The sequence below is a fragment of the Bacillus rossius genome, chromosome 5 (genome assembly GCF_032445375.1).
Source record: "Bacillus rossius redtenbacheri isolate Brsri chromosome 5, Brsri_v3, whole genome shotgun sequence".
NCBI lineage: Eukaryota > Metazoa > Arthropoda > Insecta > Phasmatodea > Bacillidae > Bacillus > Bacillus rossius.
Genome location: NC_086333.1, coordinates 68393773 through 68417964, shown reverse-complemented (window position 1 = coordinate 68417964; position 24192 = coordinate 68393773). Strand labels below are relative to the sequence as shown.

Sequence of the window (24192 nt, the reverse complement as noted above, 5' to 3'; positions counted from 1 at the left end):
TCACACCAAAATTTAGGGATTAGTAGACTTCTAGAAGTCCAGCGTTTAAGCATATAAATTTATGTCATGATTTTTTTTCTGGAAGGAAAAAACTAAACTTTTTGTATTTCGTTTTTTTATTTAATTGTTTTAATACTTTTATAGCTTATAAATTTGATGTTTTCGTTAAAGTAAGTCATGAATTCGTATATTAATGTTATGTAATTCAAATGTCAAGTTTGTTTGAAACACATGCTTACAACTAACACGTGTGCAAACCGGCATTAAATATAGACTAATTGGAAACAATCCCTGCCGCTTCTGTACATGAGGCATGTTGGGCATGGGAGGAAATGCATTTATTGTAGGCCACTGTAAGGATTACACTAACCCTCCAAATAAAGCTCCCTTGCCTACGTCCCTGGATAAGCCACGGTTGCTCACTACACCAGATAGTCGTTATACAAGCTTTCCTGGCGCGAGGCTATGCTTAGTAAACAATTAGAAAAATAAATTTCCCAGCGGGTTCCTTTTTTTACATTTTCGCATTCCTGTTAAAACTATGTGAACTTTCGATAATCCGGCAACATACAAAATCCGGCATGGCTGTGCTTATTCACTTCCACACGTTATTGAGAACATTCAGTTATTTTGAATTATTAGAGCCACGATTACTTTATTATACATTTCACTCCAGACTAGACTCAATTTTACTATATACAGTCAAGCCATTTACGAATTATCATTGGTCGATAACCAGTTAAAATCCTTTGACGGGTCACAGGTGATCGGGTGATCACTTCTCTTTTCCTTTTGTTTTTTAACTTGCTGAGGGTGTTCAAGGGCGTATGAAGACAGCTGTAATCCAAACATAAACGTGAATCAGTTGTAAATGTGTTTTAATCGTGTTTTGCTACCTAATGAATCGACGAAATGATCGTGGATTTAAGGATTATATACAGTATAAAGTCTTTTCTGGTCATAACTTACGCACCACACATACGACAACTATCGATGTTTACAAAGATTTTTTTTAATCAACGCGTTTGAGATGTGATCGAAATACAACACACTTTCGAGAGGGAAAAAAACACTGCGTAAATTCATATCTAATATTTCACACATAAATTCAGTAAAAGACAAAATGTGAGCCAGTCTTTCAGTACATGCCAGTGATATATCTTATATCTTTAAACGAGCAATTCTTGTATATATATAATCTGAATCTCGAAAACGGCTCCAACGATTTTCATGAATTTCAGTATTCAGGGGGTTTCGGGGGCGATAAATCGATCTAGCTAGGATTCATTTTTAGAAAATTTCGTTTTATCCGTGTTTTCAATAATCAAATTTATCGAAAATCAACTTAAACATAAATGACTCTTCCTGACATCAATTGGCGAGTAATAATACCATTTTTTTTAACTGGGAGCAACTAACTACTTAAACGACACAACAACACTAAAGCTACTCCAGTATATGGCGTTGTTAAGAGGCCACTCCAGTGTTTCAGGGGCACTACGCAACCTGCGTTAACCTCATAAGATTCAATGCTATTTTCATTTTGCTTATAACTTATTAACTAATATAGATTTCGAAATGATGCTTGCTTGATATGTAAGACAACGATGCTCTTATCAAAGCCCCTTTCTTCAAAAATGTGCATAAATTATGGTTCAAACCTAGACAATACACTTATGCATATTAGTAAAGATTAGTATAAAACCATAATTTATGCACGTTTTTAAAGAAAGGGGCTTTGATAAGAGCATCGTTGTCTTACATATCAAGCAAGCATCATTTCTAAATCTATATTAGTTAATAAGTTATAAGCAAAATGAAAATAGCATTGAATCTTATGAGGTTAACGCGGTTTGCGTAGTGCCCCTGAAACACTGGAGTGGCCTCTTAAGCAATACTAAGCCAATGAGTGTTTGGTTAGAGGTTAGACAAAGAAAATCAATTGTTTACTTATATTATGTGTGTCTTTTTAACTCGTGTATTCACTTAAAAGTGCCTAAACGATCTTTGAAAAAAAAAACGCCTATTATTATGTCGGTAAGATAGAAAAATATTATTCATATTTCATAATTTCATCAGTATGTAATTCGTATTTAAATATAATTTCTAAAAAAAAAACACAATTTTCCAAAAAAAATACCGAGCAAAGCTCGGTCATCCAGGTACTAACTAACCATCTAACTTCGGTAAAGAGCCAATTCGTGTGTTCTCGTGTTTTTAATGATTCCAATATACTATACACGCAATCAAAAGTACAATTCTTTAAAATAATGCCGAGCGTTATAACAAATACTGATCAATAAAATTTTCAATGGTTTTTTCAAGTACATGCCAAAATTTATAGACGTGATTCACACAGGTACTTTCTGCGCCCACCGCTAGAATTCACTGCCTGAATCGTGAACATTTCGTGCCACCATCATGAACAGAAAGCAGAACGAAACCAACGGAAGTTTTTAAACTATTAGAAACGGCTCCGATAAAAGCGAAAAAGACGTGAAAAATCGTAAACGCCGGCTTTGGACCTGATTTTGGACAATTAATTTTACTAAACAGTTAACACTGTAGAGTTTCCTGTTAGAAGTTATACTTCTGTGCCAATATAAAAATATTAACTTTAAACATTTTAAAACACACATTATAACACTAAGTATAGTTGGATATTTGTTTTTGCTTAGCGATTGAAATCAGTCTGTAAATATTTCCCTACAAACAAACTTAAATTTTATTGAGGTGATTCAACATTATTTTTATATTATAATGTTATTATAAAAGTTTTAAAAAAACTTCCTAGTAACGAGATCTCCACCACGTCCCTTGAAGTTAATAAGCGCGCGGTCTATCTGTGTGGTACTATGCCCACGGGGAATTTAGGAGAATATGTTTTACGTATTATCATTGTAATGCTATATTTATTACGTATTTTAAAACTTGGATTACTTTTTACTATGACTTATTTATCTACCAAACATATTCCATTGTAGTTTCACTTTCGTAAATTTGCATTTGGCACACCAACACGTTTGGTATTTCCCCTAAAGTTTACGAAAGTGATTAAATACGGATTTATGTTACTACACGTGGTCCACCATCTTTGTGACACATTTCCGTTCATTGACATCCGTTCCATTTTCAGGAAATTACTCCTTCCAAATGCCGTATACCGAGAGCTAAGATGTTTACACATGAAAAATCACTAGAAAAGATGTTTTGTCAATAACAGTTTTGTTTGTCGTAACTACAACATTATTTTGTTGTCTTCACGAACTATGTCGTAAATGTATCTTTTGTCAAAAATATTTTGTAGCATTGAGTAACAAATTAATTTATATTTCAGTTTAAAAATGTCTATAGTAAAGCAATGCAGGGTTATCACTTGTAGCCAACAATTCTACCCAGAGACGAATGTGGGAGTATATCATGTGTCCAACATCCATTCCCGGAGCATTAGAGGGGAGTCTCTTGTGTGCCCACAATTTCCTCCTGACACTGTGAATGCAAGTACATCTTATGTCCAAAAATTATTTCCTGAGCTGTTTATGGGAGCATGTGTGCCCACCATTTCCTCATTAAGCTGCGCGCGACAGTCCATCTTGTGTCTAAAATGCAATTCCCGGAGCTGTTTTTGGTAGTCACTTGCGTACTTACACATTCCTCCTAAAGCCATGCACGGAAGTCCATCTTGTGTCCAAAATTTAATTCCGGAGCTGTTTATGGAAGTCTTTCGTGTGCCAACAAATTCCTCCTTAAGCCAGACATGGAAGTTAATCTTGTTTCCAAAATACAGCCCCTGAGCTGTTTTTAGGAATCTCTTGAATGCCGAAACATTCCTCCTAAAGCAATGCAACGAAGTCCGTCTTGCGTCCAAACTCTTTTCCCGGAGCTGTTTATGCAAATCTCTCTTTTTAAAACAAACGCCTCCTAAAGCCATGCATGGGAATAAAACATGTGTCCCAACATCTATTCCCGGAGATGTTTATGGGAGTAACTCGTGTGTACATCATTTCCTCCTGAAGTCATGCATGTAAGTTATTACTGTGTCCATCTATAACCGGAGATGTGTCCGGGAGTGTCTCATGACCACATAATTTCCTCCTGAAGTCAAGCATAGATATTATTCTTGTGTCCATCTATAACCGGAGATGTGACTGGGAGTGTCTCATGAGAACATCATTTCCTCCTGAAGTCAAGCATAGAAGTTATTCTTGTGTCCATCTGTAACCGGAGATGTGTACGAGAGTGCCTCATGATCACACCATTTCCTCCTGAAGTCAAGCATAGAAGTTATTCCTGTGTCCATCTATAACCGGAGATGTGTACGGGAGTGTCTCATGAGCACATCATTTCCTCCTGAAGTCAAGCATAGAAGTTATTGTTGTGTCCATCTATTCCCGAAGATTCATGATCTCCTCCTGAGGCCATGCATAGAAGTTATTACTGTGTCCATCTATAACCGGAGATGTGTCCGGGAGTGTCTCATGACCACATAATTTCCTCCTGAAGTCAAGCATAGATATTATTCTTGTGTCCATCTATAACCGGAGATGTGACTGGGAGTGTCTCATGAGCACATCATTTCTTCCTGAAGTCAAGCATAGAAGTTATTCTTGTGTCCATCTGTAACCGGAGCTGTTTATGGGAGTAACTCGTGTGTCTATCATTTCCTCCTGAAGTCATTCATGTAAGTTATTCCTGTGTCCATCTATTCCCGGAGACGTGTCCGGGAGTGTCCGGGAGTGTCCGGGAGCCACGCAAGGACGCCCCCGGTGTGCGCAGGCCCGCCGTGCAGCCAGCGCGGCCCGCGGGGGGCGTGCTGGAGCTGCTGCTGCGCAAGTCTGCCGTGGCGCGGCTGTCGCGCTACGACCTCATGCTGGGCGCAGTGCGCGCCGAGGCATACTCGTCCTTCTCGGCCGGCGACGTGCAGTACGGCGTCGAGGCGGACCGCCGCGCCGCCATCCTGCGGGCCTTCGTCGCCGACACCTACCGGTGAGTGGGGGGGCACCACAACGCCGAAGTACCGTAACGCCGAATGTCAAAATTGACCACAACGCCAACAGCTAGAAAACTGCTGTTTACCACAACGCCGAATTACCACAACGCCGAAATACACTAACGCCGAAAAATATAATTTCAGGACTGCCACAAAGGTTAGGTTATGTTAGACTAGGTTAGGTTAGACTAGGTTATGTTAGGTTAGGTTAGGTTGGGTTGGGTTGGGTTGGGTTAGGTTAGGTTAGGTTAGGTAAGGTTAGGTAAGGTTAGGTAAGTTTAGGTTTGATTGTGGTATTTCGGCGTTAAGGTACATTTAAGGAACACACACAAATTCATTCAGTTGTTATTTCGGCGTTGTGGTACACAGCTGTTTTCTAGCTGTCGGCGTTGTGGTCAATTTTGACATTCGGCGTTATGGTATTTCGGCGTTGTGGTAATTCGGCGTTGTGGTACAGTCGGCATTGTGGTCAATTTTGACATTCGGCTTTATGGTATTTCGGCGTTGTGGTAACGACCCCGGGTGAGTCCTCGTGGAACAGCTTCAAGCAGCAGAGTAGCAGGGCGAAGCAGGCTGAAGCTGAACCAAGATGTTTGAGTTGTAGGTTGAATCAGGATAAAATCAGGGTTTAATAAGGGTAAAGTAGAGTCAATCAGGGTGAATAATGGTGAAGGCTCGTGAAGCATATTGAGGGTAAAGTAGAGTCAATCAGGGTAGATAATGGTGAAGGCTCGTGAAGCATATTTAAGTTTGAAAAGAAAGGGTGAAGTGGAGTGAACCTAGGTGATGCATGGTATTGAAAATCTGCGTATAGTGTATGATTCTATGAGGTGTAAACTTTTATGTCGTCCAAGAGGTCTTTTTTTAATTTATTTATAACTTTTATTTATATTTCGTTTCGTAGGTAACGTATGCTTTAAAGGAAAACAAACAAAACAAAGTACACATTCTTAAGAAATAAGTGCTAACGGATAATTTTAATAAATATTTTTTGGTGACATCTGTCTTTTCAATTTATTTTGTTTATGGCCTCAATAATACGAATTTCTTTGTGTCACATCACAGTGTTTTCGTTTATATAGCTCACGTTAATATACGTTAACACCCAACTTCATCAGATGAGCCGTCTTGCGCCTGGTCTTACGTCAAAGTCGCGATGTCACCTTAACGAAAAGTACAATGTAATGTAATGGAGAGGGGTATTCGATTACAAGATGGCGGACGTGATGTCATTAACCAAGATGGTGGACCCAGGAACTGACACTGCACCCAGCTCCCAGTGCTCTACTATTTACGTTTCTCTAACTAAAAAAAAAACTAGTTAACTGATATTATTAATTTATTTTAAAATACAAGCAAAAACACGAAGTCGTAGAAGAAAAATAATTGATGACCTACAACTTTGAAAAAGTGGAGGACGCAAGGAAGATGGAAGTATGGATACATAACCACCCCTTGCCACTCCCCCCCCCCCCCTCCAACCCTACCAAAAGTTATGAAAGGTATACACAAAATGTCGGTGAAGGTGGTAAGTTATTTTGGGTGATGCAAGTTGACCTGTTACAACACCTGGAACTACAACTGCACAGAAAGTGACGCAAATTAATAATAATTATAATGAACCAGTCTACTGGCCAGTTGCACCATTGTGCTCTTATATCGGCGAACCAATGATCTTGGCCCAATAATGATCTTTGACTCATTCCTCTAAACGTTGCGCTAGCACATACTGGGACTACTCGATCTTCGCTCGCGTTAGCAGAAGTTCTTATGTTTCCATTCCGCGACATCAGGTAACACAAGTGACGAAGGAATTTGAGGTGCATTTCGATTTATTGATTTATTGGATTGAACTACAATCTATTGGAACAAAGCCAGACAATTATTAATGCTGCTTTGTCAAGATAACAGCATTTCCGGCTGCTGCCTCCACTGTTGGATTTGAATAACGAATGAAAACACTAACTGGTACATATTTAAAAGGTGATATAAATCAAAAAAGTCGGAAATATTATTAGGTTTTATCTAAAAAAAAAATGCTCTGTTTGATATGTAAAGTAATAATGACAAAATTAAAAGCATAATTAAATATTTCTAAAATGGCAAGCATTACAGTCTCTTATAATATGGGTAACACATGGGTGAGAAAACATTAGAATGAGTAGCAGATTTAAAAAAAATTTAATTATGATCTGAAATTATGTAAATAGCGCTATAGTATTTACGTCTGGTAAAATTAACCTGATTACAAAGTTCGTAAAAACTCCGAAATATCTCCCCTCAGGCAGTGTCGAGCCGAGATCGTTGCCAAGATACGCTACGACTTGTCGGTTCATGGTGATGTTCCCAGTGACCTCCTCTGTTCAGCACTCAAAATATATAGGCGCAACAAATAATACGTACTCGAACCAAAGTTTTTTTTTTTTTTTTTTTTGCGAGCCTTTATTACTTGCCAGCGATGTCTAACATCTAACCTCGGTAACAAGAAAATTTCATGTGTTATCAAGAAATTTAAAGTATAGTTCTTTAAAAATAATGCCGAGCGTGATAAATACACGCAAACTGTGTTTACAACTACACTTCTGGATGCAAATCACACGTAGCATCCGCAACCAGGCGCTACCGGAGCAGCTATGTCGATTTTTCGATTTTCATAGCAAAATTTTAAAACTGTGAAGCGGAAAAGACTAATATTCCCTTTTTATTTGTGGATTTTGGTTCGCGCCCGTTCTTTGACTTTCACGGATATGACTTGCCACCTAAAGCCGTGTACCGAGAGCTGGGATGTTAGAGGGCGTCCATTAGTGACGTGAGTTGTAATATAATTTTAATTTGGATTTCTCCCTGCCCCCCTTGTTTAGATTTCAGCAAATGTGGTGGACATCCTCTCCCCCTCACGTGAGATTAACCCTATAATTATTGAATAACTAAAAATTTTAATTAACCCGCGCAGCGGGGAATTTCCCCGAATGGAATCTCCACATGTGCGCCACTTCTCTCAGTTCGTGGAATCCCAGGCATAGAAAATATTTACCAATACTGTCTATACAGGATATTGCTTCTCTAATACAAAATCAGTCTCTTCGAGCTCAGAATCGACATTTTTTTTTATTATTATTTCAAAAAATCTAACATTTTTCATTTATCCTCGAAATAATAACAATTTAATTAACCATGAAAAAAAATTAAGCTGGAAAAATGTAAAACACCGAGAAAAGTAAAATAAAAAATCATCGATTTTTTTATTATCTTACATTATATATATAAATTTTTTAATTGAAAAATTGACGTTATATTTCCAATGATAAACTTCAAAACCACGGCCCTTAAAAATTGTTGTATCTTTTGTTGGAAACACCGCCCCTACCTTTTTTTTTCATTTTAAAAAAAATAATTAATGGATGACCCCTTACACTACAACGACATGGAGTCCCGGAGGTACAATAACTGGTCCTAACCAGCAGGTACCACCACTCGGAGATCCGTGAGACTCGGAGGCGCAGTGACTGGTCCTGCCCGGCAGGTACCACCAGTCGGAGATACCTGAGACTCGAAGGCGCAGTGACTGGTCCTGCCCGGCAGGTACCACCAGTCGGAGATACCTGAGACTCGAAGGCGCAGTGACTGGTCCTGCCCGGCAGGTACCACCAGTCGGAGATCCCTGAGACTCGGAGGCGCAGTGACTGGTCCTGCCCAGCAGGTACCACCAGTCGGAGATCCCTGAGACTCGGAGGCGCAGTGACTGGTCCTGCCCGGCAGGTACCACCAGTCGGAGATCCCTGAGACTCGGAGGAGCAGTGACTGGTCCTGCCCGGCAGGTACCACCAGTCGGAGATCCCTGAGACTCGGAGGAGCAGTGACTGGTCCTGCCCGGCAGGTACCACCAGTCGGAGATCCCTGAGACTCGGAGGCGCAGTGACTGGTCCTGCCCGGCAGGTACCACCAGTCGGAGATCCCTGAGACTCGGAGGCGCAGTGACTGGTCCTGCCCGGCAGGTACCACCAGTCGGAGATCCCTGAGACTCGGAGGAGCAGTGACTGGTCCTGCCCGGCAGGTACCACCAGTCGGAGATCCCTGAGACTCGGAGGCGCAGTGACTGGTCCTGCCCGGCAGGTACCACCAGTCGGAGATCCCTGAGACTCGGAGGAGCAGTGACTGGTCCTGCCCGGCAGGTACCACCAGTCGGAGATCCCTGAGACTCGGAGGAGCAGTGACTGGTCCTGCCCGGCAGGTACCACCAGTCGGAGATCCCTGAGACTCGGAGGAGCAGTGACTGGTCCTGCCCGGCAGGTACCACCAGTCGGAGATCCCTGAGACTCGGAGGAGCAGTGACTGGTCCTGCCCGGCAGGTACCACCAGTCGGAGATCCCTGAGACTCGGAGGAGCAGTGACTGGTCCTGCCCGGTAGGTACCACCAGTCGGAGATACCTGAGACTCGGAGGCGCAGTGACTGGTCCTGCCCGGCAGGTACCACCAGTCGGAGATACCTGAGACTCGGAGGCGCAGTGACTGGTCCTGCCCGGCAGGTACCACCAGTCGGAGATACCTGAGACTCGGAGGCGCAGTGACTGGTCCTGCCCGGCAGGTACCACAAGTCGGAGATCCCTGAGACTCGGAGGCGCAGTGACTGGTCCTGCCCGGCAGGTACCACCAGTCGGAGATCCCTGAGACTCGGAGGCGCAGTGACTGGTCCTTCCCGGCAGGTACCACCAGTCGGAGATCCCTGAGACTCGGAGGAGCAGTGACTGGTCCTGCCCGGCAGGTACCACCAGTCGGAGATCCCTGAGACTGGGAGGCGCAGTGACTGGTCCTGCCCGGCAGGTACCACCAGTCGGAGATACCTGAGACTCGGAGGCGCAGTGACTGGTCCTGCCCGGCAGGTACCACCAGTCGGAGATACCTGAGACTCGGAGGAGCAGTGACTGGTCCTGCCCGGTAGGTACCACCAGTCGGTGATCCCTGAGACTCGGAGGCGCAGTGACTGGTCCTGCCCGGCAGGTACCACCAGTCGGAGATCCCTGAGACTCGGAGGAGCAGTGACTGGTCCTGCCCGGCAGGTACCACCAGTCGGAGATCCCTGAGACTCGGAGGAGCAGTGACTGGTCCTGCCCGGCAGGTACCACCAGTCGGAGATCCCTGAGACTCGGAGGAGCAGTGACTGGTCCTGCCCGGCAGGTACCACCAGTCGGAGATCCCTGAGACTCGGAGGAGCAGTTACTGGTCCTGCCCGGCAGGTACCACCAGTCGGAGATCCCTGAGACTCGGAGGCGCAGTGACTGGTCCTGCCCGGCAGGTACCACCAGTCGGAGATCCCTGAGACTCGGAGGAGCAGTGACTGGTCCTGCCCGGCAGGTACCACCAGTCGGAGATCCCTGAGACTCGGAGGAGCAGTGACTGGTCCTGCCCGGCAGGTACCACCAGTCGGAGATCCCTGAGACTCGGAGGCGCAGTGACTGGTCCTGCCCGGCAGGTACCACCAGTCGGAGATCCCTGAGACTCGGAGGAGCAGTGACTGGTCCTGCCCGGCAGGTACCACCAGTCGGAGATCCCTGAGACTCGGAGGAGCAGTGACTGGTCCTGCCCGGCAGGTACCACCAGTCGGAGATCCCTGAGACTCGGAGGCGCAGTGACTGGTCCTGCCCGGCAGGTACCACCAGTCGGAGATCCCTGAGACTCGGAGGAGCAGTGACTGGTCCTGCCCGGCAGGTACCACCAGTCGGAGATCCCTGAGACTCGGAGGCGCAGTGACTGGTCCTGCCCGGCAGGTACCACCAGTCGGAGATCCCTGAGACTCGGAGGAGCAGTGACTGGTCCTTCCCGGCAGGTACCACCAGTCGGAGATCCCTGAGACTCGGAGGAGCAGTGACTGGTCCTGCCCGGCAGGTACCACCAGTCGGAGATCCCTGAGACTCTGAGGCGCAGTGACTGGTCCTGCCCGGCAGGTACCACCAGTCGGAGATCCTGGCGACGGTTGTGAACGAGTACACGGACTGGGAGCGGCCCGTGCAGCACCCCTTCAACATCCGCGACGAGACCATGGAGGCCCTGGGCGACGCGCAGGTGGTGGCGCCCGTCGTGCGCACGGCTGAGCTTCACGCGTCGGGGCGCAAGAGGCCGCACCTCTACGTCTTCGAGTACCAGACCCGCGCCGGGGACTACCCTCAGGTGAGGAGGTTGCACCTCCGCTCACTGGAACCTCCTGGAAGGTTAAATTCCCGTTCCGGGTCATTATTTCTTATTCACGTTCCGCACGGCTCTGCTTGCTGACGTTTTAAGTTGCTCTACTCAGCGCTATTAGCCGGCATAGTTTCATTTCAAACTTTTTTCGTTCAGTATTAATTCAGTTAATGAAATTGTATTATTAACTGTAACCGTTTTAGGTTTAAAGTCAATTTCACTGGCTACTATGTAATATTGTTTGTTTTCTTTCAGAAATAATTTAAACCATACTACGCAGTATCCACTAGCATTGTTTTCAAACCCAAAAAAAAATTCATTTTTTTATTCCATTTGGTTCTCCTTATCCAAACTGCACAAATTGTTAAAAATTCTACTTTGCCAGCTTATCATGCAAAACGTGTTCGGCTGTTCAAAATGTTTACAATTTTAATTGTGTTAATGTAAAAATAAATTATTGCCTGGTGAACGGGACAGTCCACTTTAAAGTTTGTATCCTAAATTTTTTTTAACCATAAATTCGTGGTTTTTGCTAATTCTTTTAAACAAATTCATAACATAACTATCGTTTATTTTTTATCAAAAATATTTTATAAATTCAACAAGTACTTAGTTAATCGTCTTTATAAATTTAAAGGCTAATTTTTATGTCAACCCTAGCATGAACTAAGAACACGTAAATGTGTTGTATAGAGTTTTAAATTTCATAAAGTTTAAATTTTCCCATAATCCTTTAAACCTTAATTATTCAGAGTTTTTGAATATCCAAATTGTTATTGTTTTATGAATGATATACAAAAATTTAAAGTTAAACATGGCGAATGCTGCACACAAACTATTAATTCAAAACTGCATACAACTCTTTGTTCGTGCTACGGTTCGCTTAAAAATCTACCAATAAATATTTTATGTTTAGGGTACGTATTAATTTTTTATAAAACAATTGATAAACAATTAATGATAGTCATATTTGTACTAATAAGCAATAACATGAATTTATGGAAGAAAAATTATTCAGGATACCACCCCCATTAGTGCCTATCTTTCCCTCTCTTGCTGCATGGTGTGATGTACACCCCGCTGTGTCAATACAACAAAAAAGTGTTCGCAGTAAAACTAGGTTTGGATTCTTACTCGGGAATTCATTATTTGTGTTGTCCCAGTCCCTCCAATAGAAAAAGTTATTTGTAAACCGTTCCCTGAATATCTTTCCAGGATTAACTGCGCATATTAATAAACATGGTTAAATAAAATTAATTCCATTTTTTCGAATACTCGATTATATTTTCCTTGGTTTAAAAAACCTTATCCTTGAGTGAAACATCAGTTAAAATATAAAATTATGCGTCAATAATTTTTTGTAAGAATTACTCAGTATTGTCTCAAAAAATTTACTTAATATGGTGTACAAATTTTTCAATATTTTACTTGTAGTATTACAAACACTTTTTTCTTGTCAATTGGTTTCCAGAGGAATATTTTGTAAAAGTACAGAAAATATTTTTCTGTGAAGTTTCTTTACGTCTAGCGGATAGTCTGTGCCATGTTTTACGGACACCCAAAACATTTGTTGAAGTGTTGGCAGTGTTATAAGACTGCATTTTCTGGAAATTTAAAGACAGAAATTCTTTTTCGTGCTTAGTGTCCATCATCAGGAATGGTCAAGCAAAATTTCTGCAATTTTTTTTTTGGGGGGGGGGGGCGGGGTTGCAGTATGATGATTGTGAGTTTAAACAAATGACTTTAACTACGTCGCATAATGTTATCTGCTGACAATCACCAACTCCACCTTTAAAGTGAAAGCCACTATAATTCGTGTGTTTGTTTCTTTATCTTTCTTGGCGCATGCGTGCGAGTCACTGGGCTCCTGTAATTTACACATTCTTTATTGGCAGAAGCGTCTTAAATGTGGATATATATTCATCAAAGCTTCGGAAAATATTCATACTAAAACGAACGAACTATTTGTAGCTACTGTGGACTCAGGAAAAGAAAAACATTTTGGTCATGAAAATGTTTAACAAATTCTTCTTACATCTAACTATAAACTTGAAAAAAAAAAAAAATTACGAATAGGTGAAATTTAATTCATTCCAGGATCAGTTACATTTCGTAATTTTTGAGTAGTTAATAACATAAATTAAGTATCGTCAAGCAATAGGTAATATAGTAACGTAAACGTGGAAATCCATTTATATATTTATTTACAAGTATTTGCAATGAATTTATTTCAGGCCTTAAAGTGGAAAACAGTGTCGAGTAGTGGCAAAATAAACTATAAATAAAATATACGTGTGTGTGAGAGAGAGAGAGAGAAAAAAAAAATTACTCATATTTGCCGTTAAAGCTTGATATGTATTTATGTACACAATGGGGACGCAACGCGGTAAAACATTTCTGGTGGGGTTTTTTTTTTTTTTTTTTTCTTTATCTAGCGGTTTACCTAATCACCCCGACAGGAGTTCTGTCGAGCGCATTACCGCGACGGGGAACTGCCTGGTCTGGAGTTTGGGAAACTTCTACCGTTCTTTTATGCCCTCGCGTTCTCCTACGTCCTACATTCACCCTCTCCCCCCCCCTCTATCTCTCGCTCTTTAACAACCCTACTCTCTTGCTCTTACCCACTTTGTTTAGCGCCCAGACGTGAGACATGGCACGCAGAGATAACGCGCTGTGTTCCCGCCCGTAATGCCTCGTCGTAGAAAATGTCTGGTTGTAGCGAGCTTCCCCCTAACACCGTTGCCAAAGACAGCCTTTTTCTAAGTCTACCTGCATGTGTGTATGTGAACGTTTTTTGTTAGGGAAATCACGTTCGTGTAACCCGCACACCTACAGATACAAAAATAATCTGCATTATTCTGAACACATTTACATTTATTCGCGTTAACTGACGAAAACACCACGCTTCTGTTTACAACATTTCAACATTTTCAAACAATTACTTTAATTATGAGACAAATTAAATGATCTGTTCTGTTGATGCTGAACCTTGCTGTCCATGAAGTAAAGATAGTTTTTTTTTTACACCCGTCATGAAATTAACGCATAGTAATATTTATATATTCATGCCTCGTACTTAGCAGAAAAAACGTAACGTATGTGACTTATCTGTTAAAATTATTTCACTTTTTCATTGTAACTAGATTTATAGAAATTGAAATGTTTGATACTGAGGCATAGTTATATACATTTTTTAATGTAAAGCATTAATCAAGAAAAATATTTATGTATTCCCCAGGCAGCGCTTCGTTTCTTTATGTAGCGATAACTCTTCTTCGGACTCATTTGTGAACAAACTGTCTCCATTTGTAACTTTTGTCCCTTTGTAACAAAATAAAAATAGACAGTGAAGCTTAGATTCTACGAACCCCGATGAAACCCGAACGTATCCGAAGTTTTGCCGCTCGCTGGTACAACTTCGTGGCCGGAATAACAAAACACCATTTTTCTTGAATCCATACATTTTCACGATTTTACTGTGTTATAGATGTCACTGACTTAACCTTACCCAACTTTTATTTAGTTCCATTCACCTATACGTGCGAAAACCTACTCTCCTGGAAAATAAACCAATAAATATTTTTTTGCGAAGGTTCCATTCACATAACAGACCTAGCCAAAACTACCTTACATTTTTACAACAGTAAAACAAATTCTGAAGGCGCACGAACATGGAATATTCTGGCATCTGACTCGACGTTGATCCTTAGATTTTTTTGTGAATTAATATTGCGTAACCAACACACGCACAAAATATTTCAGAAACATGCATAATATTTACCAATTTTTACGTGTAGACGACCAAGATACCTGTTATGAACTCCCTGTCATCTAGTTTCATATTTTTTACCAGATATCGTTAGTTAATTTTGGCTTAAAGTAACGTATTTTAGCACAATTATCACTAAAAACGCAGGTAAAGTTTTTCCATTGGATATAAGTAAGTGTTATTTACATTTAATGCTAAAACTGTAAAATTATAGACATCAATTCAAGTAATCGTGACGGGAGTAGTGGTTCGTTGGTGATGAGAACTATACCAACGAACGTAACATTTTATATATTTAAAAAAAAAGTTTTTAAATTTTGTCAAGTGAGTCAGAGGACCGGGTTTGGATATGGCAGGGTAGAGGATTTTAATATCTTCAACTACAGGGTATTGCGTCCCACTTCAAACTCCTTATCGAGAAGGAAATTTAGAACCATCGCAGAATCATCTCGTCTATTCTTCCCTAGTTATGTCGAGATCATAGGGGTGCTTAGTATCCTAAATTAATTTTGCTTCCTATATTTCGTGTTCTTGCATTTGCTTTTAAGTAAATCCATAACACTAACATATTTAATAGTTTATAAAAGGTTTTTTTTATACTGAACTAGTACTTATTTAAATATTTTCATTATCTCAAAGACAAATTTTCATGCGTGCACTGAAAACCTGACATTTTTGGATTAAGCGTTTATTAGTACCCTTTCTTTAAACTATATATTTTTAGTATATCATTCGTTAAAACAATGAAAATTATGGTTTTTCCAAATATAACATACGTAGAATCTTTGTTTTGGCGTGACAACGTCTAATAAATCGATGAACGCCGGCTGCACGCACGAAAAAGTGTCCCGTTACGCACAATGTTCCGTTATGCTGTGTCCCGTTACGCACATTGTTCCGTTATGCTGTATCCCGTCACGCTCATTGTACGCTTGCGCCGCATCTATCTCTCTTCCACTCGACTGTTTATAAAGTGAAGTGAAAAGTTAATGTGGTGTTCATTGCTTAGTACAACAAAAATTTCGGCAATAAAGGTTAATTATTCTTGCATTTTAAAATTCTGATTACTTGTATAATTTCAAGTATTTATTCTTTTATTATTAAAATAAAAATGATTTAATTTTATTCATAAAGTATGCAATCAATTCATAAATGTTTTGTTATGACGTTGTCACGTTAAACACTCGTCCGTAAACCAACTATACAGACAACCAATTTTTTTTTTTTTCAGGATTTGAGAAAACCCAATCATCATTGATTTAATAAATGATATACTTAAAATTTAAAGATTTAAGACGAAGGCTGAATACTGTTAACGAACTTGACAGACCAGACCGTGGTCCGAGTTTGGTTATCATGAGTGTGTTTGCGACATAGGAACACGCGGACCTTGCTCCTTTCCGAGGTGTTCCTTGTAACACGTCGCTGGCGAGTATTTGCCACTTCCCGCCCACCCACCCCTCCAGGCTCCAACCGACGGGTGTTTGAGGCGGCGTCGAGGGGTGGGGTGGTAAGACAAGGGGGTGGGGAAGGCCTTCGTCGGAAGTCGCAGACGGCGACAGCTCGTTATGTCGCCAGGTCGCGTGACCATCTCGCGAGAGAGAGAGAGAGAGAGAGAGAGAGAGAGACCATCTGTGACAGTCGCTCGTTATCCCTAGATTTCAGCATCCCTGAGTCAGGACCTCGCGCCCGTCCAAGTAGACAGCAGTCAGTACGTCAGGACGAGGAAGTGATCCGAACGCAACTTGGACTCCATAACAACCCGAAGTTTAAAAAAAAATGGTCTGCTTCCCGGGCAGCCTTCTTTTCACAGACGCGAGAGCCAAAACCCGAAGTTCATGGTTTTTTCCGTATCTTTAATGTAGCTATCCTAACCAAATCAACCGTCCACAATTTTTGAAAGTATTTATAATGTAGCTAACCTAACCTAATTGACCATTAGTATCATTTCATCAATACTGCCATATTTATTTACAATGAACAAAAAAAACGAAGATGCACGATCGGGCGTTTGGCTCTCTCGTCTGTGAAAAGAATGCTGCCCTGCATTCCCTGTAGGAACCACGGATATACAGACAGCTCTGGCAACTCACCATTCTCCGTCGGCACAGAGATTCTCAAGGTGGCCTGCGAACTAACTGCGCTGGTTGTAGTTCAACTCATCACTAACACTGAGTTTAAATGAGAGTTTCGTATAAAAGTTTCAATATTTAAAAATATTTTTGTTTTGAATTTTGGTTACAGTTTAGGATCTTTACTTTATTTGGGTGCAGTAGCTTGGCTTCTGGGTTGTAGCCGTGTCCTTGGCAAATAATTCACCAACGTTTCGGTCGACAATGCAGTCGCCATCATCAGGGAGCAATTACCTACTATTTGCCAAGGACACGGCTACAATCCAGAAGCCAAGCTACTTCAGACAATAGCCGTGAAAGTCTGCGAACATTATTTTTATTTGGGTGCTTTTTAGAGGTTAAATGAATATCAGTAATATGTAACTTTGCCGCAATTGTCAGTTAAAAGTTGTAGTGTTGAGAATGCAGAACCCAAAGAAACTGGAATCTCTCTAAGAAAGAAGTTTTGAAATTTTAATTGCGTATTTAAATCAAGAATTTTTTTTCTATATAGTTTAATCTTCAAGCAAATGTCATTCTTTCATGTGTGATTCTCAATCCAAGAATTATTTTTAATAAGAGTAAGACTTCAACTCTTAATTTTTCTGATATTGCAACTTTCTACTTTTCATATATTAACCAGGTCGTTAGATAGGTGTACATTCGAAAAGAAAAATAAACTTGACAGTTTTAAGCTGTAACCTCCAATAAAACCAGGGGCAATACAAGAGAGAGGCATTCTCTCTCACCACTTCAACTTAATTGACAAATGCGGAAAAAATTTAAGGCATTGGTACAGATTGTGGGTTTACCAAGAACCCAAACGAATGAAAAATTAGTAATCTCGGAAAATTTTTCAATAATTGAGACGGAATTATAAATAATATCATGTTTCATACGAAACTCCCATTTAACACATTGTTAATGATGGGTTCAACAACTACTAGCGCTGTTAGTTCACTGGCCGTTTCGAGCTTCACTAAGCGGACGAGACACACCAAGGCTAAGGACAGGAAGTCACCAGATCCGTCTATATGACCTTGGTAAGAACTACTCCAAAATAGAAACCTAATGATTCACTAACCCCGAGTCCAAAGCACAAATACTTCCGTGGTATTAGTTGGATTATGTTAGATCTGTTAAATAAATAATATAAATTTCTTACACAAATTCCATCTCATTTCTTTTTAGGGCGATAGTTTTCGCACGTCCAGATGTTATCGTAAAAAAAAAGTTGGTTTGGTCACAAACTGTGAGCAGAGGTTCATGGAAAAAAAAAACACGAGATTTGAAAACATTTCAAGATATTAAAGAGGTGTCTGTGGATGAGTAGGAAAGTGAAAAAGGTTAAAACGCGTATTTTCATGGGGAATCCTTCTTTTCACAGACGAGAGAGCCAAACCACCAATCTTGCATCTTCGGGGTTGTTTTTTTTTTTTTTTGTTCATTGTAAATAAATATGGCGGTGTTTATAAAAGGATACTAATGGTCAAATAGGTTAGGTTAGATACATTATAAATACTTTAAAACATTGTGGACGGTTGATTTGGTTAGGATAGCTACATGAAAGATATGGAAAAAAAAGCATGAACTTCGGGGAACTTCGGGTTTTGGCTCTCTCGTCTGTAAAAAGAAGGCTTTCCCGTTTTCATGATACCTTTTAGGCATGAAACTAGGGGGGAGGGACAAGCGAGGCATACGTCCCGGGCGCAAAGCTGTGGGGGCGCCGAAATCGCTTGCATTGTAATTCCTACTACAACTGGTAACTGGTAGAAAGTTTTTTAACTTGCATGCCAGGAATGTCTAATCTGATTTTACAATATAACGTCTCAACATATTTAATGAACAAGTGTAGTAATTATACGGACTACTTTATGGACATAGTGGGTTCATGCATGGAAGGTGCAGTAGCACAGAAACTGTTACATGTAGGTATGGAAAATGCTTAAATAGCACCATTTTTTTCCGTGGGAGGGCCCCTGGACCCCCCGCTTTATTGGTGTGATATGTGCAAAAAAAGAGGGGGGGGGGAGGCGCATTAATCCATTCATGCCCCGGGTGCCAGAGACTCTAGTTGCGGCCCTGCACCCGGAAAGCACTTTAAGGACTTATGTTAACACCTTCTCCGCCACGTCGTGCGACAGACGTGCCGTTCTGCGAGTGTTCCTGTGCTCGGCAGAGGCAAGGCTGTGTCCACGGGGAGGAACTGCCGTACCTGTTCGGCGCGCCGCTGGTGGGGGGTTTCGGACACTTCCCGCGCAACTACACCAAGGCCGAGGCGCAGCTATCCGAGACGGTCATGACCTACTGGAGCAACTTCGCGCGCACGGGGTGAGCCAACACCCCTGCTTTATTCACCCCTGCTTCATTTACCCCTTGCTTTATTCATAGAGACCCGAAAAATTTGCGGGTTCATTTCGTGTTATGCTAAAATTCAAATAATTATACCTTGGTGCTGCTTCTGCCATTCGTTCACTGTTAATCTGGAGTATGTAATGAGGGCCAATTAGAGACCCCCACTCATAGAAGTGTCGAATCACAGGCCACCCAGTCGAGACGACTCACAAGTCAGCAGCCAATGAACAGTTGGCATTTGCCCGAGTGTGTAGAGGATACTGGAGTCTATCCTGGAGGTCATTGAACCCGCGAATTTTCCGGGTCTCTATTTATTCACGTTCTGTACAACCTCGCGGAACATTTCAATTCCACCGGACACGAAACTTAAAAAAAAAAATACAGTCGTGTAACCGAACGTATGCATATCATAAATTATTTAAGTTTTACGTCTGCGTGTTCTTTGTATTATAAACCATGCTAGTAGTATGATTTGGCCGATACGGGGACAATGTTATTCTTATTACTCTTATTATGCTGATTACTGCAGCAGTGCTCGACGGAATGTTCGTATTATACCACACTCGCATACCTTCGGATTACATATTTGTTCATTTGCATAGTTGTTCATTCGCACACTTTCTCACTCGCATACTTGCACATATTCTTATGCATTGTCATAGAAGTTTCACTTCTAGCGCACGTGGCGGCCAAATACCTCTATCGAACACTATTATAGACAGAAATAATACACAAACATATTATGTTAATTCAATACATACGCTTAAATAAAATACCATCAAAATTTTTTTTGTTGTTGTTTTGCGGGTTTTAATACGTGTTTTGTGTTAGTAACCTAAAATCCTTCCTTTTAATTCTGTAATTTTTTTTAACAGTTCAACTCGCCTTGTTCTATACATATTTAAGTAGTTTGTCAGTCTTGGTTTACGAAAACCCTACGTGTGTACACAACTGCTTCCCAATCTACCGCCGAAAGTAAGCATGTGTAGAAGTGGACGCGAGCCAATAGAATCGTGTCAGTGTTAATAAGAGTGCTTTGTTGTCGCTCTAGCTTCTGGTTCTCGGGTAGAGTCTACCTTGTGACTTGCAGGACTTTGTTTCGCGGCTCGGATTCTCCAAGGCGGATTGTCTCAGACAATTGGTGGCATTGTCTCATAGAAATTCAATCACTTGCAACAGTCAGGCAACAAAAGAAGCGATCTGGATGGAAATAAATAATCAACCAGGGGCGTTTCCAAATGGGTAGCACGTTTCCTAATTAGTGTTGACCATGCGGAAGTTAGTAAAAAGAAGAATATTAATAGTTTAATGTTTAAACATCATAGATAAACATTTTTATTCGTGTACACTATTTTAATGTTGACACCTGTCACCTAGATTTTGAATTTTTTTTTTATTCGGATTATAGATTCGGATTCCAGAAAATTGAGTTCTGACCTAGCCAAGTCGATACATATTGCTAACCAAAGTGACTTCAACATTGGATCAGACACCCGGTCTAAAGGCTAACAGTTCCATGGTTTTGTCTGTGCACTGTTTTATTTTTATTATTATTTCTACTACATGAAAACATTTTTATCACTAAAAAATAGTTTTCTTATTAATAATGGACTCAGATTCTTACCCGGGCATTAATGCTTCATGTTGTCCCAGTAACTCCAGTAGTTAAACCGTTCCCTGAACATCTTTCACTGCGCCCGTTAATAAGCATAATTAAATAATTAAATTCTAATTATTGAATATTCGATTACCTTTTTCCATTGTTTAACCATAGCCGTGTGTTCAAAGTGACGATATCTTTCTTGCCGTGTTTCAGACTATGTCTTAGGGGTCGTTACCACAACGCTGAAATACCACAACGCCGAACGTACGATAACGTCGAATACCATAACGCCGAATGGCAAATTGACCGCAACGCCGACAGCTAGAAAACTGCTGTGTACCACAACGCCGAAATACAGTGACGACGAAAAATGTTGCTGCGGGGAGGCGGGGGGGGGGGGGCACAGGAGCAAAATGAATAACAACTGAATGAATTTGTGTACCTAACCTAACCTAGGCTAGCCTAACCTAAGCTAACCTAACCTAACCTTACCTAACCTAACCTTTGTGGCAGTCCTGCAATGACATTTTTTCGGCGTTAATGTATTTCGGCGCTGTGGTAATTCGGCGTTGTGGTACACAGCAGTTTTCTAGCTGTCGGCGTTGTAGTCAATTTGGCATTCGGCGTTATTGTACGTTCGGCGTTGTGGTGCGTCCCCATGTCTTGGCAGCTGGAAGTGCAGTGTGGTCGGAAGGCTGGGGTCTGCCGGACTGATGGTCGGTGTGTCTGCCGCAGGAACCCCAACGACCCCGAGCAGGGCGACTCCGGCGACGACAGCGGCGGCGGCGGCGGCCAGCAGGACGCGACGAGACCGCGGCCGCTGGAGTGGCTGCCCTACGAGCCCGTGCACAAGAAGTACCTCAGCCTGGGTCAGTGCGCCGCCGCCCCCTGAGGCCCGGACCCTCATTGGTCCGGTCGTAACACACGCGAATACAGAATTATTAAATAACTAGCTGCCCGACCCGGCTTCGCACAGCTATACTAATGGAAAAAGAATTATGCCACATCTCCCATTTACAGTAATGGTAAATAATAAAAAATTCCGTGAAAATTTATTACAATGCTGTATAATGTACCGATGGTTTCCCGACTCGTGCACGCAACATAAAACTGATGTACCCGTACTTCGCTACGGCAGTCTACAGGCAGATCACTCTTGCGCCGCACATAATACATGCCCCTCGTTGTGGGTACGCCACTGCCGCGCGATGCCTGTTGCCATGGAGACGCAGAAGGCATGAACAATGCAAAATACTGTTCTCATGCAGACAAAGTACCCACTGTTGCCTGGTTTTAACCACCTATGCTATGGGATCTAATTTTCGGAAAATGTCATCCTGCGTAACATAAGGAACATTACTGTGAAGTTTCAAGTCTGTAAAATATATATACTTGAAAAAAAAGGGCAATTTTTGATATTTAAAGTACTTGCAAAATTTCAACGGTGATGAGGACTGCACTAACAATGAAATAGCCGTTGCCATAGAGACGAATGAAGCATCAACAAAGCAACAGCCGTTGCCATGGTGATTTCCTACCAAAAACTGGAAATAAAAAAAAAATTAGGGGTGGATCACCCCTAACATTTAGGGGGATGAAAAATAGATGTTGGCCGATTCTCATAGATACCGGATAAGCACAAAAAAAATTCATCAAAATCGGTCAAGCCGTTTCGGAGGAGTATGGCAACGAAAACTGTGACACGAGAATTTTATATATTAGATTCCTTGAGTGACAGAAGTGAAACCTCTTGCTTATTATATTATTATGTAAAGGAAACATAATAATCATTGGTCGTTGTCGCAGATATATAGGCCTATATTGCAAGGAATTATGTTCCTATCAGACAAATGCCGCCATCTGCCTGAGACAATCCTCCTTGGAGGAGCCGGGGCGCGAACCCGGGTCCTGCAAGTCACGAGGCAGGCGCTCTACCCCAGAGCCAGAGTGGTAGAGCGGCGACCTGCAGTCTTATTAACACTGACAAGATGTTATTCCAGGGTTTCATGCGTGTTATTAACAAGTGTTTATTTTCTGACAGTTATTTGGGAATCAAATATGTAACTATGTTAGGACATTGAAAAATAACACGTGAGCGAGTGTTTTATTACTCGCCAGTGATGTATGACAAATTCATATGTTCTCGTGTTTAAATAAACTAATAATACGAAACTCGGACACGAAATTTATCGCAGAATTCTTTGAAAGAATGCCAAGCGTGGTTTTGACCAAATTTGTGGGCGCGAATCGCAAGAAATTTCCGCACCCGCCGCTGTAATTCGCTTCCGAAGCAACCATGTTGACTACCAAATTATTCAATTTGCAATGAAATCGCTATGGACCTTCATTCCGACGACAAGGGAATTTATTAAAATACTTCCCATATTGATACACTCCAAAAAAAACAGTTCATTATATCAATTTTCCCTTCCCATCCGCCACAGAAGTCACCCATTATTAATAATCGTTTTATTTTAGGATGCGAGATTGGTTTGATGACTGTCGCTGTAGTTAGTATTGTTTCAAATGTCTTTATTTTATTTGATATGTAATTCATTAATACTACACTCCATGTAGACAATTTATTTCACTGACTAAAATTTATGAATGTTAAGCTTTGATGGATGACTTGGCCCATGGTAATGACACATTGAGGTTTTATGTGCATGTATGTATATACATTATAATTTCATTAATTTCTGTAAGCTACGTGCAGTACAAAATTTTCTGTCATGTCAGATATGGCAACAGAAATATAACTAGTTAAAAAATGGTTTGTGTATATATATATATATATATATATATATATATATTTATATATTTATATATTTATATATATATATATATATATATATATATATATATATATACTGCAACATAACATGTAATTCAAAGGTAAAATTTACGTTTCTAACTACAAACACGCCCCAGTGAACTGAAAATTATATATGAATTGTTTGTTTATATCATAAAAGTATTTGTGAATATGTTGTTTTTCGTGCAGATTTCTGTATCCTTTTTTTTAAATCATTTCCATTTCAAAAAACAGATAAAAATTAATTATTAGTATGAACCAATAATATAAAAAACACACACAAATTATGATAAAAATGTGTTAAATTCAATTTGAATAATACCTTATACAAGTATTCGATAGTTGCAGTTTTTGAAGTGAAACTTCTTTGGG

At 41.0% G+C, this 24192-nt stretch overlaps 1 protein-coding gene across 1 annotated transcript in view; it reads left to right on the top strand.

Annotated features, from left to right (window-relative positions):
• Positions 1-24192, top strand: part of LOC134532290 (neuroligin-2-like) — a 116937-nt gene that overhangs the window by 85251 nt on the left and 7494 nt on the right. Inside the window, exons 5-8 of the mRNA XM_063368708.1 lie at positions 4794-4986; positions 10933-11155; positions 19227-19378; positions 21741-21874. Of these exons, the coding sequence (XP_063224778.1) occupies positions 4794-4986; positions 10933-11155; positions 19227-19378; positions 21741-21874 (702 nt within the window). The remainder of the gene's footprint in view (positions 1-4793; positions 4987-10932; positions 11156-19226; positions 19379-21740; positions 21875-24192) is intronic.